The sequence below is a fragment of the Diadema antillarum genome, unplaced genomic scaffold (assembly GCF_040938485.1).
Source record: "Diadema antillarum isolate AM-2024a unplaced genomic scaffold, OU_Dant_1.0 seq00001588_RagTag, whole genome shotgun sequence".
Lineage (NCBI taxonomy): Eukaryota > Metazoa > Echinodermata > Echinoidea > Diadematoida > Diadematidae > Diadema > Diadema antillarum.
The window spans coordinates 204433-220946 of record NW_027272305.1 but is presented as its reverse complement, the minus strand read 5'-3'; the positions used below and the strand labels follow the sequence as shown (position 1 = coordinate 220946).

At 38.1% G+C, this 16514-nt stretch overlaps 2 protein-coding genes across 6 annotated transcripts in view; both read right to left on the bottom strand.

The window, feature by feature from the left end:
- LOC139710922 (diacylglycerol kinase zeta-like) overlaps window positions 1-2108 on the bottom strand; it is a 319565-nt gene extending 317457 nt beyond the window's left edge. For all 5 annotated transcript variants that reach the window (XR_011709486.1, XM_071622841.1, XM_071622843.1 and 2 more), the window contains exon 1: window positions 1394-2108. Coding sequence is in view for 4 of the 5 variants with exons in the window: in XM_071622841.1 (XP_071478942.1) it covers window positions 1394-1923 (530 nt within the window). In the remaining variant the exon portion in view is untranslated. The remainder of the gene's footprint in view (window positions 1-1393) is intronic.
- A 12750-nt stretch (window positions 2109-14858) lies between these two features.
- LOC139710929 (protein O-mannosyl-transferase TMTC2-like) overlaps window positions 14859-16514 on the bottom strand; it is a 128987-nt gene continuing 127331 nt past the window's right edge. The window contains exon 11 of the mRNA XM_071622853.1: window positions 14859-15877. Coding sequence (XP_071478954.1) covers window positions 15686-15877 — 192 coding nt within the window. The 3' untranslated portion in view covers window positions 14859-15685. The remainder of the gene's footprint in view (window positions 15878-16514) is intronic.

The following is a 16514-nucleotide window of genomic DNA, read 5'->3' as shown; positions in this document are numbered from 1 at the left end:
CATTCGTACCAAGCACGGACAACAAACAGAAAAACGGTAAATGAAGCTCAAATTTCCTATTGTATTGTAACAGGTCAAATGTGAACATTTCAAACAATTTGAGTGGTAAAATCTTGTGATAAATCTGCATCTTCTTCTAAATCTCAGGTAAAACGTGCATTTCTTAGCATTTCTACATTTTTTTGTGTAGCATTTTGATGATTTCAGCCCATACAAGATACAACATTCAGTAAGATAGGTCTGTGAAGTCCCATGCATATTGACATTGTACATTATAGTGTACTTCACTTTCTACTAGTGATGATGATATTAGATATAGTGATATATGATGATATAGTATAATCACTATATCACTGTCAGTTATCATAATTATCAGTAAGATTACCAGCATTATCATTATTGACATCATTAACATTATAATTATAATAAGTATCGTACTGCACAGTAGAAGCCCTAGTAGCAGTAGCTGCATTTGACTATAGTACCAATAAGACTGAAATGAGGTCATTTGAATCATGGACCTACAACGAAGTAGGTCCATGTTTGAATAATGCAATAAATCTGGTACTCATGAAATTCAACCTGTGTATAGAGCTAGATGCACTGAAATTGCACACCATTATAAAGTTTTACGAGGTTCCGTAATGGAAGCTGATAGGTGTCCAATTACAGCTATCTTGACGTTTGCAAAACATGCAGCCCACAGACACGACTTATAACACAAAGTGTGTATGTTTTGATAGACCTCAAATAGTTGGTCATTTCAAGGAACTAAGCTGGAAAGATAGACTAGAGTAAGCAGTGGCGGATCCAGAGGGGGGTACAACCGGGGCACGCCCCCCCCCCATCTTTTGTTAAAAACAAAAGAAATAAACAGGAAAAAAAGATGAAATGAAACCCGGAAGTGGCACCATAAATATTAGTTACGCCCCCCTTTACAGAATTCCTGGATCCACACCTGGTAAGCTAACCCTGGGTCAATCCATGGAAGATCAAGTTTTCAGTTATGGATGTCTGAGGAAGTGTTACATTCTCAATCACATTCAACCAGTGAAGTGCAAGTACAACCTGTGTAGCTTCATTCCACTAACTATCGATGTTCATATTTTCAATGTTTTTCTCCCAATACTATAGGACAAAGATACCAAGATGCGACAACTATCTATCAAACTAACTGTATAGGTAAAACAAGGATGTGACATCAATAGGTGAAATAAGGCATAGTTTGTGATACAGGCAAGTCTTGTATCACTCACGTCACCACTGGCACTGCAAAAAGCCTTGAGAAGCTTATAGGCTAAATGTTTTGTTTTGTTTTGTTTTGTTTTTTTCTAATGGCTAATGCACTGAGCTGCACTCCTACTAAATTTACCTCAAACTTTTCTCCACTCACCTGTAACTTGTCTGCTTCTTGATGGTGAAGTGAGCAAAGCGATCGAGGGCCAACGTGTTGGTGAAGCGAAAATCTATGGTTTCCCCCGAGCCATCAGCTTCGTCCCCACCTCCCTGCTCGGGCGCACCACTGGCGGACGTACCCTCGCCCCCAGAGGAGGACGCGGTAGCGGCACTCGCCGATACGTTGGCGTCCGCCACAACGGCCAAAATTTGTTGGATCTCCTCCGACGGCTGGTCTCCTACTAGAATAGGACCAGGACCAGAGACAACAGGGGTGTCTGGAGATAAAGGCATCGGTATTCCATTAAGGCTTGGGATCTCTTCTCCTCCTCCAACATTCACTTCGGGTATTTGGTCGTCTGTCGAAGTAGCAGCAGCAGCGGTGGCTGAAGCACCTGAACAGGCAGAATCTTCGTTGATAACGGGAAAGGACTTCACCGCTGGGCCAGCGGAGTTGGGCGCCGAGTACGCCACAGCCTCGCCTGTTTCGGCCGAAGCGGCTGGAAGCGACTTTCGTCTCTCTTCCATGATGGATAGTCCAAAAAAACTCGTCAATAATACTCCTTCTGCCAAGGCATCTAACAAACGGCACGATCCTTCGATATTCCAAAAGGCATTAAAGGAACTTCGTAAATCCACCAAAGAGAAGCTTTTAGAAGTACTGTACGCCGATGAGCGTGACACACAAGCATTTCGTACAGCCAGACTCTCGGCTCAAGGTACAGTACTCACGCGTGCACATACGGCATGCATGCGGTGAGCGAGTACATCACACGGTGGCTGAAAAGGGGACGGGCACGTTTTTGTTTACATGGTTGTTCTCAGTTTATTCTTCCACAATGGTCTTCATTCGCCTTACCTCTGTACAAGGTGATAGGAGCACCAGTCCTTGTGGCTCTTTTCTGTTCTGGTGATAGAGGGCGTCTGGCACTCTACGACATCTCCTCTGCAGTAGTAGTACTTGACGTACACATTGTCTGATTTTCCCCAACAAAAATAAAATGTTATTAAAATTGATAAAATCACATATTGTGTTTAATGCAGTAAACTGGACGTAACATGAGATCACAAATAAAACGGTTTCACGACTCGTTGTAGTTCCTTCTTTAGCTGTGGTTGAAAGGAGTGTCATACCTGGACATTTCATCGAAAGATTGATAAAACTAGGGTCTATTCATAAACTATACTATTAAGTATGAAACAAAAAGAAAACCATTAACAATAGAAGAAAAAATGGTATAAAATTTACGTCACCCTAGATAATTTACACACTTTGCAGCTTGAATGTTGCGACCTACATCAAACAATGCTCTTGTATGTGTAACTGAGCTATGAGGAGAGATTCGGCACAAGCATAATAATTATGTGGATATATCGGCCTACTGATATTTCTCATCACAACTTCGGGAATACACCTTGTTATGCAACAAGTGAGGTGTCATTGGACGGGTTTTATTTTGCTCTATCTGATGGCGGACTTACTTCAGAATGTTTAAAAATGGGGCTTAACCCATTCGCGGTCAAATTCTATACATGTATTTGTGACAGACCAATATGGTTTTTTTTAGACATAAGGAAAGACAACTTGGGCCTTATCCATAGTCATGGAATATCGTGGTCTGAACCCAATACAATAAACCGACTAACCGCGTAAGTGTCACATTAATTGTATAGTGTTCCGTTCCGTTCTAAAAAGTAAATCGGAAAGTCGAGCAGTAGAAAATGGGGCTACAAAAAAAAAATGGATTGGATCAATAGCTCAAGAACATCTTAAAATTGATTCACTTGTTGTTATCCAGTTTCTTCTTCCGTCTAAAGAATAGTGAGATTTCCCCCTCCATTGACAGATACTTTGTGTCAACTTGATGATAGATTCCTTGCGTATTACTAAGTACCCCTTCGTCTGTTTCCTCTCTCCCCTTCCCTCTCCTCCCACCCATCTTTCTCTCCATACTCTATACTCTCCTCCCACGTATACCCTCTTATGCATGGATTTCAAATAGAAGAGGGATTTGTGCCTTGACAAGGTATTAAAACTCGACAAAAAAAAGTTATTGTAATCTTGCAAAATAGAAAATCCAAGTGGAATTAACTTTAATTATGATAACAGTAGTAGCTAAAGATATCAAATAATAATTTGAAATGCTAGCTTTCACTATAATGCGTGACTACTGAGCACTTGTGAATTATGGCTAATATCCTATATACGCGCGGCGAAAAACAAAAAGAAGCAAAATAATATTGCTTTAAAACATTAGTTTGTGTGAATATGGCAAATTCAAAAGCCGTCTTTTGAGAATCATTCAAAAAAATAATGATATAACAGGTAGCCACTTCCTTTCTGAGTCCAAATTTTCCCAAAGTGAAAAAAAAAAAATCTTCGTTTCGGGAAAGACTGTGTCGTGATGTCCGTTAAGATGAATCACGTACAAGATTAATTCCGTGGAACGGTCAAAACGTACTATCCCAGCGATAGTTCACAAACACAACGGTGGAATGTACTCGCGGATTGCCTTGTGCTGAGATAACTGTGTTGCCTAGTTGCACTTATAATCATCCTGAACCTCCCGACTGTCCGAGTTGACCTGCCCAAGTAAATCTTTACATCTTGTGCAGTGAAATCAACGCGCATGCCTTGGTAATATAACGTGTCATAATATGGCATTTTGATTCATTGTTGGTTGTATATAGTTATGACCTCAAACCTTTTGAGTGCCACCCTACCCCCCCCCCCCCAAAAAAAAAAAAAATGTAGATGTTACTAATGTTGATAGACTTTTTTTTAGGTTGCTTTGTTATAGAAAGAGAAATCAGAACCTCATGCACTTGTACACTATACGCTCAATAAAAATGAAAAACAAAGATGTGTTTCCCTTTGCACTCTCTTATAGCAGTCGCCATCATTGTAGCGTTTTGTTTCGTGTTTTTTTTTTTCTCGCTCTTCCTCACGTGAGTTCTATAGTTTTGCTTTCTGTGGTCATCTATTCTGGAATGCTATAGATCCTGGTTGGCTGTTATTCTTCAGAAATTCTTTGTCTATGCGGGACCCGGGATTGCAGGGAGGTGTATGAACCCGACCTGGTTAAACTGGAGTTGCCAGACAGCGAGAACCTTGTCTCATTTTGAAGCCGGTTTAACAGTGGAGGGCGGTCAGATCAACAATCTGCGGTGTCAGTTATACGATGTGTTGCTCTTCAATCTGGCTTGCATGTCTTTGAAAATATATTAATAGTGAAAATGTATCTAGCAAACACTCAGGGAAGAAACTTAAAGATGGACACCGCACATAAAAATATGGCCACTACTCTCGACCACTGATCTCTATATTATCATAGTTCTGGAGATCAGTGCTATCGATATAGGTTGGCGTCCGTTTGGACTAGTTCACAATGATATCTGTAACATACGTCACACTTTTTGTATTTCTCATATGCAAATAATGAATCAAAGAGTAATTCAGAGATTTTACTTAACTAACCTGTTCACAGTAGGTATATTCTGCGAGTGCAAAATGTGGCTTAAGTTAGGTATACTATAGTGTCAGAAAAGGCGGATGGATCTGTTTGTTCACAGTGAAATATCATATTGTCCACTGGGAGGCTACAAAGGGCCCGCTATAATGGGACATTGATTTTGCTTTGTGTGAAGGTGTCTCGGCATTTAACTCAGATTTTTTATTTTTTATGAAAACGTGCATTTGATGTAAAAACGCAATACCCAGCCTAGACTATTTACAGTATACTAAATCAGCCATACGACCCAGTCTATGTGGTTCCATGGGAAAGTTAAGTGTGTGGTGCTGTCATTTTCTTTTTTCAGACTTTTACAGATTGTAAATTATTATGTACGTAATAAAATAGTCTTCTTTGGCTTTCATGATTATAGGTAGCATATCGATAAACTTTATCGGAACACGAATATTTAGCAATTCATCGCAAATTGAAAGTGCGGACCTTGCATTGTTGCTTTCATTTTGTTCGTTTTAGCCTTATCAAAAGTGCATCACGTCATGCAGCAGTCCGAAAGGTTAGATATAAAAATGAAATTTTATGGAGATGATACACCCATATCGAGATTGAACAGCAGTCTTTTTGAAATAACTAGGTTTCCCATCTGGATGTTATTTCACAAGAGCAAGCCCTTGACCGGGTCGCTTTCAATGATAAACATCACAATAGAACAACAAGTGGCCAGTTGAATGAAGACAATGGGTGAATTGATGCAAACCGATGTAAATTGTGACATCAGCCGATCGCGACTTTTCGTCTCCATGTCCAAGAATCAGTCGTGCGTGCGATTAATTTCAAACTAGGTTACCTCTTCTCCCTAGACATCAGCTGATGCTCTGTGTTGTACAAACTGCGGAAAGTCAATCAGGTGACTCTAAAATATGTTGCCTATTAATTTGTTGTTTGCAACTCAACGACAATGGCACAAACAAATAGGTGTGTTCGGGTTGAGAATGTCAGTGGAGTTGTTTGTGAATATCTCATCTAGTTCTACGAGAGGGATGGGTTGCAAACATGTCATTCAGTTTGTTATTCCGAAGGTTTGTAAATAAGAAAACGCACTATTTATTTTTTGTTTAATATAACAAACCATATACTTCATTTCCGGTTTATCGAAACTGCGGAATAACAAACCTTGTACAAAGTAATGAATTTGTGTGTTTCGGAATAATGAACTTTCGGAATATAAGATCGCCCCGGGACATCAACTACAAACAAGTAGCAATATTTTAGACCATTTTATGAGTATCAGTCAATCAGGATATAAAGTGCGCGCATGATGCCTAGGCTATGTGGGGACTGCCGCCACGGCTTTCAAAAGACCCAAACCGGGTATCCACAAAGTTGAATATCCATCGTCTTTTCCATTGCACTATAGAAAGCTGAAAACATATGACAACAAGGAATGTCCACGTATGAATGGGGGGGGGGGGGGGGGGGGGGTCTTGACCTTGAACACCCCCCCCCCCGTCCCACAGCCCCCCTTCCCCCCACAGACACACTGAAAAACGTTCCGCGGCCCCTGTCTATATTCGTTAATCCAAAAATTAAAAAGAGTTCGTTAGTCCCAACATTTGTGGCGTTATTTCGAAGGTCCGTTAATCCGAAAATGAAATAATAAGGTTCGTTATTCCGAAGGTTCGTTAATTCAAAAATTAAATAAGGTTCGTTAATCTGGAAATGAAAAGAAGGTACGTAGCCTACTATAACAAACCTTCGGAATAACAAACCTTCGGAATAATGAACACGTTTACTGTATAACCCGGGAAAATGATAGATACATGTAGATAGATGCTTTGCTGATATTGCGATTGCCCTGCAAGCCTCAGTTATAGTTATTATTATTATTATTTTTTTATAGAGAGCGCGTCAATCTTCATTTGAGCAGCAAAGCAAATCTTCTGCAGGATGAATGTAACTGTAACCTTGTAAATTGATTTTGTTTTTCTGCAACAGCAAAGTATTTTAAGCTGTTTTACGTTAGCGATTACGATTAGAAATAATAAACAATAATACATAGGGCCTATGTTTTCCGTCATCTCTTCAGACGACTTTATCAATTTTTTTTTTTCCAATTCAATTTTGTTCGGAGAAGCTTATTGCGTCAAATCCTGGGTTCAATTTCGTCAAATTGTCATGCACACCAATTCGTTTATCGTCAATCAAATTTAGAAGTCAAGCGTTCAAATTCGTCAACTGTCGCTGAAATCCGAGTCTGCCGCTTGGCGAGTGAGGAGTGCGTCGAAGGATCAAATTCATATTTTTTTTCAAACAAATTAATTATTTTGTCATTCAATTTGTCAATTATTTATGGGCATGGAAGATAAACCAACTTTAGCGATGCTTTGCACTAGAGATACTGGAATAAGACGGCAGTGGACTGGTGGATGGGGAACACGAAAAGAACTAAGAAGAAGATGATGAAGAAGAAGAAAAAGAAGAAGAAGAAAAATTTTACGGCAGATGTTAGTGTGACACATGGTCTTCCGATTCTAATTTGTGATCGATCACATACATTTCATGTTTATGGGATGTTTATGGAGACTTTTATTCCACCAAGAATGTTGATTCAGCCCGTCATTAGGGCCTACAATATACAATTTAAGAATAATGCTCGAACTGCATCTCTTCTCCCATTACTAAACTTCATTTACATTATTGTGTCACTGCACGATTGTATAAGAAAATGTCTGTGTGTCGATCGAGTGGATAGAGGACTGTTGTGAGTATCTATTAAGTGAGTGCAGTGAAATGTGATTATATTCTATGTATATGATTAAAGCGACGTAAATGTGATGCGACGTTAATGTGATATTGTCACAATTACGTCGCTTTAATCACACACACAAAAAAAAAAACACAAAGTAAACCATTCGATTAAGACAATTATTACAGCATCATACGTATATCTGGGGTACCCGATTTGAATGATATTTTGGTGGATAAGAATACCAATAAACGAAATCAATATTTTGCTGTCTCGTGCTCAGCTACTTTGACAAACGAATTTAAATTAAAATTGACAAATAACGGGTGACAACGCATTTACTGAATGAAAAGATTTCAAAACTGATCAATAAAAGATGAAATTGAAACAAGTATTCACACATTCCAGAGTGTCTGAGGCGAAATTAAAAACACCCATAAAAAAAGATGAATGAAATGATATTGAAAACTGGCTGTAAACCTAAAGTAAAAGAAAAAAGAAAAGAAAGGAAAATTATTTATCAATATTGGTGACTTCCAAGCAAAGTAATAGTGCTTCTAGCCTCATCTCAGCGGAATACAACGCACATCACCATCGTTTCAGGAATGACTCCACTTATACATTACATGGGCACAGGAAATATCATAAAATCTACACAGACATTTTAGTTTCGGTGAATACAATGGTCCTCTATAGCAATATTAATATAGATACCATGAAACATCAGATTATGTTATTTGACACAATCATGGCGCCAAATCAGAGGTCAAAGTACAAACAAGGAGAATAGCAACAAGAAGCAAAAGTGTTACTTGACTTACTAGTACTATGTATTGCCTTTCAGAATATCGAGGCCGCCTTCTCAGTTATATGAAGTTTATAATGAGTTCGTCTATTTTGTTGAATCTAAGAATAGGACCATAAACGCAGTCTTGTCATAAATTTGTGAAATGACATTGTGTTGCCATTAACAGCTTTACGAGGCCAACATCTTACCCATTTCTGGAAGACCTCCTACATAAGCAAAAGAGAAATAACTAATCAGATGACTGTGGTTTGGCTCATGTTTACAAGAGGTATGAACAGGACAGTCTCCTGATTTTTGTTTTAACCCAAATATGCAGTTTAAATAGTATAAAGTTACATACTTTGCTAGAGTGCACTATATATATATATATATATATATATATATATATATATTTATTTATTTATTTATATTTATATCATGTATTTACGATTTTCTGTTTGTATTTTATGTCAGCTTGTATTGTATATTTTATATTGAATTGCAGAATAAATAATAATAAAATAATATATATATAATATATCTTGCTACATATTTGCTAGAGTGCACAATATATATATATATATATATATATATATATATATATATGTGTATATCTTTTTTTTTTTTTTTTTGCTGTACCGACAGTAAATCAAAATTTATTCGTCTCGTTTTAAAGGGATAATATAGTACTGCTGGTGGAGATGAGGACTGAGCTTTTGACTTTTTTTCTTTTTTTGCGAGATACTAGGAAACCACTTTAATGAAATGTTACAGAGCATACCATTCTTAGAGACATTCAAAGTTTATTTGATGAAAATCGGCTTTGAAAAGGCTGTGGTGTCCAAAACCAAAATAAAACAAAGCGATCCTAATAAAAGGTGGGTCCCACCTTTTATTAGGATCGCTTTATTTTCAACATCTCAGCCATTACAAAATCAATTTTCATCAAAGAAACGGTGAATTCCTCTTGGAATCACATGCTCTTTCATGTTTCATAAGATATTTCTCATGATCTCGCCGAAAAAAAGTGAGAAACCTGAAGCCAGGTTTTAACCAAAACTATTCCATCCATTGAACGGGCAGCAAACAACCCAACATTGACACTATATCCTTTTAAATCAGTTTCAGATTTAAATGTCTGTGTACAAGGTAAGAATGTATGATTGTTTTCCATCACTGAGAATGCTAGGCACGTCACTGTGACTGACCCGACTTACTTTTCAACTCGGTGATCTCTCTCTCTCTCTCTCTCTCTCTCTCTCTCTGACGTGCAGGGAATTCCCCGGCAGTGGAGAAAGGGATTTCCCCGCCATGGCGACGGAGAGAGAATGACATCAAACTGAACGAATGAGAGGTCTGGGTGTCCCATGGGTCTCCATGACATTTTTGAATGCCAATCCTGCAAAATACTCATTCATCATCAACATCATATTTTGAGATCTTCTGAAGATGTTTGTTATTGCCAATGGTACGCCCCCTCTCTCCAGATCTCCCCCTCTTTCTTTATCTTTTTGTCTTCGTTTCTGTCTGTCTGTCTGTCTGTCCGTCTGTCTGCTTTCTCTCAAAGCGTGCTTCATTAATTTCAAAAGTAAATGAATTGAATTTATGCTGCCTATAAGAGCAGATTAAGTCTAAGCACGTTCATCTACGCGAACAGATGAATTTTATCTACATCCCCATGTTGATACAATGTGGATGGATGGAAGATTATAATTATGATCATGCCTGTCTGTCTCTGCTGAACACAAACAAATTCAATCAAAACTGACAATCTCCACGAAAGCTTCTAAAACATACATGCTACTGCTATCCACAAAACTTTGAATGAATTGTCTGAGGACTGTTACTTTCCAGCTTAAAAACCTGCGCACACTAGACTTCACCACAGCAACAGACATACATAATACTACAGTAAAGAGTTTATAGACCAAGGATGTATTGTGTGTGAAATCATTAGAAAAAAAATGAAAACTGTGCAGTGCATCATTAAGGAAAGAATACATGACAAAGGACTGGTGAAACTAATGAATGCAGCCTTATACAGACACTGATTTAGAATGTTTTCCATAAGTTTATTGACTTGTCAGAGTCACAAGAGAAAATGGTGGTATTACACTAAAACATAACACGATTGCACATAGGATGTTGGAGGATACCACTGATACTCAAAGATGAGGGTAAATGGTGGTATAAAAATAGAGGCACTTGACTCCTACTGGATGCTAGGATGTGGATTCTTCAAAATACAACACCCACTAATATTTTGATGACGTATACAGTGAAGGGATTGAGAACTAGGAGAAGGACTATCAGTATTTTGTACAAAAGACAATCTTGGGTAATTGCAGAGTGGAAGAAATGTGATGTAGAATCATTTTCAATGACTAGTTTGGTAATGGTTAAGTCCAGAGATAGGAAAACTCACAGGACATCAAGTTCTGGAAGTAGATTGAATAATTATGATATAATACATGATTAAGTGCATTATTCCTAAGATGTCAATATACACTCAGACCTTCGTAACACACAAGTGAAATGACTATATATGGATATCTTTCCCATTCTACCTCTCATTTTCTTTGTGAGAAAGGAAAATGGAGTTCACTAAAGTATGATATTCTTACACCGTCTTGCACCATGCTTCAGCCATTAACAACAGAAATTTTCAGCAACACTAACATTCCAAGTATGAAAATGCTCTAATCGTTACTACAACATTCTGAAACAAAATACAACCAAATAAATGGCTGCTCTGAATTACAACATTGATACAGACATATCAATAAAAAAGGAGAGTGAGTTTAAACAAATATGTGGAAAGCTGTGACATTTCAATATGAGGTGAAAATTCATAATTACATTATGCATCTTTAAATTCTTACAATGACAATCTCGGTAGAGTATAATGTGACAATGACGACATTTCTGGAGAACAGCTCATTGTTTCTTTGGTATAATGTCTTATTGAGTGGTAACAGGGGCACTACCCAGTCACTGTGGTCATAGAGATGTGTCATTCCCTCATGCAATGAGTGCATCTAGGTAATGGATATAGGACCTTGTGGCTTGTTTAAATGATCAGTTGTAAGTCTATGACATGAAATGGCTTCATCTCTACCTTTTTTTTTTTTTTACGCAAAGTTTTGAAAATGACCGGCTGCTTCTGAAAACTGTTGACCAATGCTGCCCTCATTGACACAATACCTTTATAATTGAAAAGTTAAATCATTGCAGTTCAGAATGACCAATACACATCTGCTACACACTAACAATATTTGATTCACAATCATGATGCAACATGATTAAGAACCATGAGAAGATGCGACTCTGATACGATATGGGAAAACATAGGAAACAGAAATATGATTGACTATTTTTTTTCCCCATGAAACAGGTTCATCTGAGCTCTTATGGCTGAATCTCTACCTCTTCAGATGAAATCCCCTAGACTTTGGCAATATTTTCCCATAGCATAAATCTATTTCACAATGCACACAGCAAAACTTCAGCTTACTCACAACAGAGAGCAGAGTGAAATATCCCAGCCCCTCTTCAAAAAACACACACACTGCATTAAAGGCTGGTGTTCTTTGTGACACACAATTTCTAGCCCATCCCCCCCCCCCCCCCCCCCCCAACACACACACACACACACACCCGGCAACATCATTCACATAACCAAAAGCCTGTGACTTATGACAGCAGAGATAGTGCTATATTATTCTCTTTTTCAGCAATCATGTGAGTTTCAACATACATTCAGCCATCATGTTTAGCACATCCTAGGCCCCATGGCATGGAGCAGTGTCCACTTATCAATAAGCAGGGCTAGAGATATATTGCAACCTAGTAATAACCCAGTAAAACTATATGCAGATGCTTGCATTTCAATTTTCCATCTTCTACTATCCTTTAATTAAAACAAGACTAGAATATCTGCCAAAATTAAAAACAATCATCAACTGGATGTTTAAGAATGTGAGATTTATGTATGTCATGGTAATAACCCATAATTACAATGATGCAAGCACTTAGAAACCTTTCATTAAGCATAGTAAAAATGTAAATCATTACATTATTATTATCATTATTATCACTATCACCTCTTCCAATACACAATTAACACATGTAACTTAAAGGAACATATCTCATTTCCCTCTTGCTAAGCAATGAAACATCTCAACCTACGTAATATCTGTATTTTGTGAGCACCATGTACAAGAAGAATGGGAATGGAAAATATAAATACTTGACTGTAGAGTTCAGCAGCAGATTGTAAGACCTCACAACAGTTACATCACACTATTCCTAACTCAACAAAACCTAGAGAGGAATTGCATGAAATGTGCAGAAATGCTTTATACACAAATTACACCAAAAACAACCTACAGAAACCATCTGGCAAGTTCAGGAATGTGCAACATACCATCATTTCTACTGGAAAAAAAAAGAAGAAATTGAATGAATAAAGCATTACATAATAAAATATCTTGTGACATCATGCAACATTAGACATGAGAAATAATGTGCAAAGGACTTCCCAAGAAATTCTTACTAAGTGGATGCAAGAAACTTGTCTTTCCATTATTTGCAATGCTGAGTTAATTCCTAGTAAACAGAAGTACAAATTCAGCTATTCAGGTACAAATGTACATATATTTGTATACAACCTCATAACAGACCATGAAGAATTGAATTTGACATTCCAAGACATTTCCAGAGTTGGCATATTCTTGATTATGATGTATATTACTCACATGTCATAATTTTGTCTGACAGTGATTGTGGTGCATGGGATTTATTCTATACTCTTTATACTGTATTGTCCACAAAATAATGTAATAACGAGTTTCATATTTTCATCAGATGTTCTGTTGGAAAATTGAATAGACATTTGAATTAACATAAGAGCCACTTCACATGAAGAGGATTGAGTGATTAGCATAATGGGATATAGTCAATAGATGAGTCAAAAAAAGGTGTGCGAAAGGAAAACAAAATAAGGAAAATATATTAAACAAGAGAATGCTTGCAGTTTGACTGCTCTGAGACAAAATATTGATATGTTCATATAAAACTCTTCTATAAAATGAGATAAATTGTGCATCAAGGAAAACTTTCTCCCACTATGGAAGATTTCAGACTTATACATCATACCAAGGTTCATAATATATCTATAAAAAAAAACCAAATCCAAGTATATTCCAATTTTTCCATCCACATATTCTGGGAATCAACAGTGGATATGCTCAGTTTTCACTCAAGCCGAGTCACATCATATAATACCATCCGATGTTGCTACAATTTACCATCCACAATCTACATTCTGCCCGCAAAAAGAATACATCTGGCATCCACTGGACTAGTTGGATATGCATAGAGATGATTCCCAACCCGCTTCTGTGTTTTCTCTACTTCACTTTATGTGCATATGAGGTATAAAATGAGTCCATTGTTGTGGTATCACACTACGCACCACGAGAATGCCCTGTCCATTTTTTTTTTTACATTGCAGAGGCCTCTTCTCATGTCTCTGGTCTCTCTCCATCAACCCCACGTGGATTTGGGCAGTCACATGGTCATCATCTTGAACAAATCACACGATAGCGTGAATTTCCTCAGAGACAGCAAAAACACTCAAAAACATCAGAATTATCTATTCTCTATGCATATCCTTTTTTATCTGGTGACCACAATGGTGTAACCCTATAATGCCAGCTTTGTAACTGTACCAGGAGGCTCATAAAAACCTGGCTAAAACAAAACAGGGACAATGATATTGTCTATAAAATGCCCCATTTAACATTGCAATTATGTGGTTTTCCTTGTCAGATAATAACGTCTCTCAGTTGGTAGTCGTTCGGGAGCAGACTCCACACAAGAATATTCCGATATCCTCACTCTAAAAGCTAGAAAAGCATTGATTACGTTATGCAAACTAATTCAGTCCACCATGTTCCGGTTACCTTTTCCAAATACATAATCACACGTAATTGGAGCATGAAATATGATATGTAAGGTTCCTCCGTTAACCTCTTTAAAAATGGAAATTTTCAACAAAATGCATAATATCTTGATCACATTATCTCCGAACCAAACATAGTAACATCATCATGTGCTTACAAGTCCTACATATTGCACATTTGGTATAGGAAAAAAAAAAACCCAATGAAAAACAAACAAACAAACAAACGCCCACTCCTTCATGCACAATGTCTAGGCTGTCTTTGAGACAGATGACACAGAAGGAAGTATCAAACAGGGAAATGATATGGAAAGGAAGTGGGAGTTGGTCCATCTATTTTATAGAATGGTGCCAGTGGTCAAGTATTTCATGATGAAAAATAGAAAAATCAGCAAACTATTTTCAATGGAATTCATAGGTGCTGTACAAAATGAATCAAAATAGTATTGAATGTCAGGATATGACGCAGAAAAAATTATATTCCTTCAAAGTCATTCTCAGATAGTCCTAATGAAATAGATCTGACTAATCACAGCTCACATAGACAGTAGAGTCACTTATGAGTAGTGTTCTGGCATGTCTGTAGCACAAAAGACCCAAGTTGACAAATATTTTTCTTGCTGTCAAAATGAATAATTACAATCCATGATCTTGTGTGAATAAATATCCCACAAATAAACTTTACGTCTTGCCAGCATAGTATGTGTCATATGTGAACATTCTCTGGCTAAGCACAGGAACCACAGTCCATACCACTGCCAAATGATAATGAGACATGTCAGATAAGATACTTGGTGTGACTTAGATTCCCCTCCTGAAATAATACAGACCATCATATCAAGGAGAAAGATCATGGATATATTGATGATGGGAAGCAGGCACCCATGGGGAGAGGTGCAGATGACAAAGAGAAAGAGAGAGAAAGCTAGAGGGAAAAAGAAAGTGAAACTCTCCTGCAATACACTGGATCTATCATGAACACAGCCATAATCATCACAGAAATGTCCAATGTACAATCTTGCCTGAGGTGTGCACTGTGTGTACGACATACAAATACAGAAAAACAGAACTTCTCTATGTTCTGTCATGATACCACTTTGGCGTTCAAAAGATATCAGAAATCGGCGGTTGATGTATCTGCCGGTGGAAGCAATAAAGGCGTACTGTCACTGCTTGCCTAGAAATCTGAAAAATTAGAGTCAGGACTTAAAAATCCTCTTGTGACTCCAACTTTGGTTATCAGCAGAAGGCTTCGGGACCATAAATAGAGAGGATGCATCAGCCTGTTGGTTCCTTGTTTCATCCCCAGGGGTTACCGGTTGCTAGGCGTCGTCGACTCCGCCTCCCCCCCTGCTTGCCCTCTTGGCCATGAGGTTGCGTAGCTTCTTGAGGTTCTGCAGGCTGGTCGGGTCATCTGGCTTCAGGGCCAGGGCTCTCAGGTAGCTCTCCTCAGCCAGCTCCAGCTTGCCGTTCAGGTGCAGCATGGCTCCGAGGTTCACGTGTCCATTGGCAACCTGTTTCCACAGCAACAAGAATTAGAAGATGACAAAGAGTGTGAGAAAAGATGACCACCTAGGAAGAAACATGAGTCTCTAATCATGATAACAGAATATTACATGTGATTACCCAATCTACTGATATCAATAAAAAGATGTAGCTCTGCCAGTAGCACGTCTGCCTGACAATCAAATGGCTGTGGTTAGTTTCGCAAGTCTAGCTTAGCAATGCTGTGTGTAATCATCCTGTTCCCTCTAGTATGGGGCAAAACACTCTGTTCCTCATGCAGGATATCAAATTGAGGTACCGTGTGTGAGTTCGTCAGAACTCAATCACGTAAAAGATCTCGCTCGCTTTATTTATTCATCGCAAAGAGTAGGGTGCTAACCCTGTGAAGTGGTCTGCCCACATACCCTACTCAAGCCAGAAAACACGTGAATGATGCCGACTCCTCATGGTTTGGACCAGATGACTAGCAATACTGTAAATGTCAATATTTTCAAGCGATTAATTTTTCACACTGGGCGGCTCAAAAACATATTCGCGTGTTCTTGAATTCACGCTGTGCAATTGTCAACCCATTCAAATGTGCAGATAAAATTGTGAAGATATTTTCATGGGTTTTAGAATTCACGCTAGCCATAAGTAGCGTGA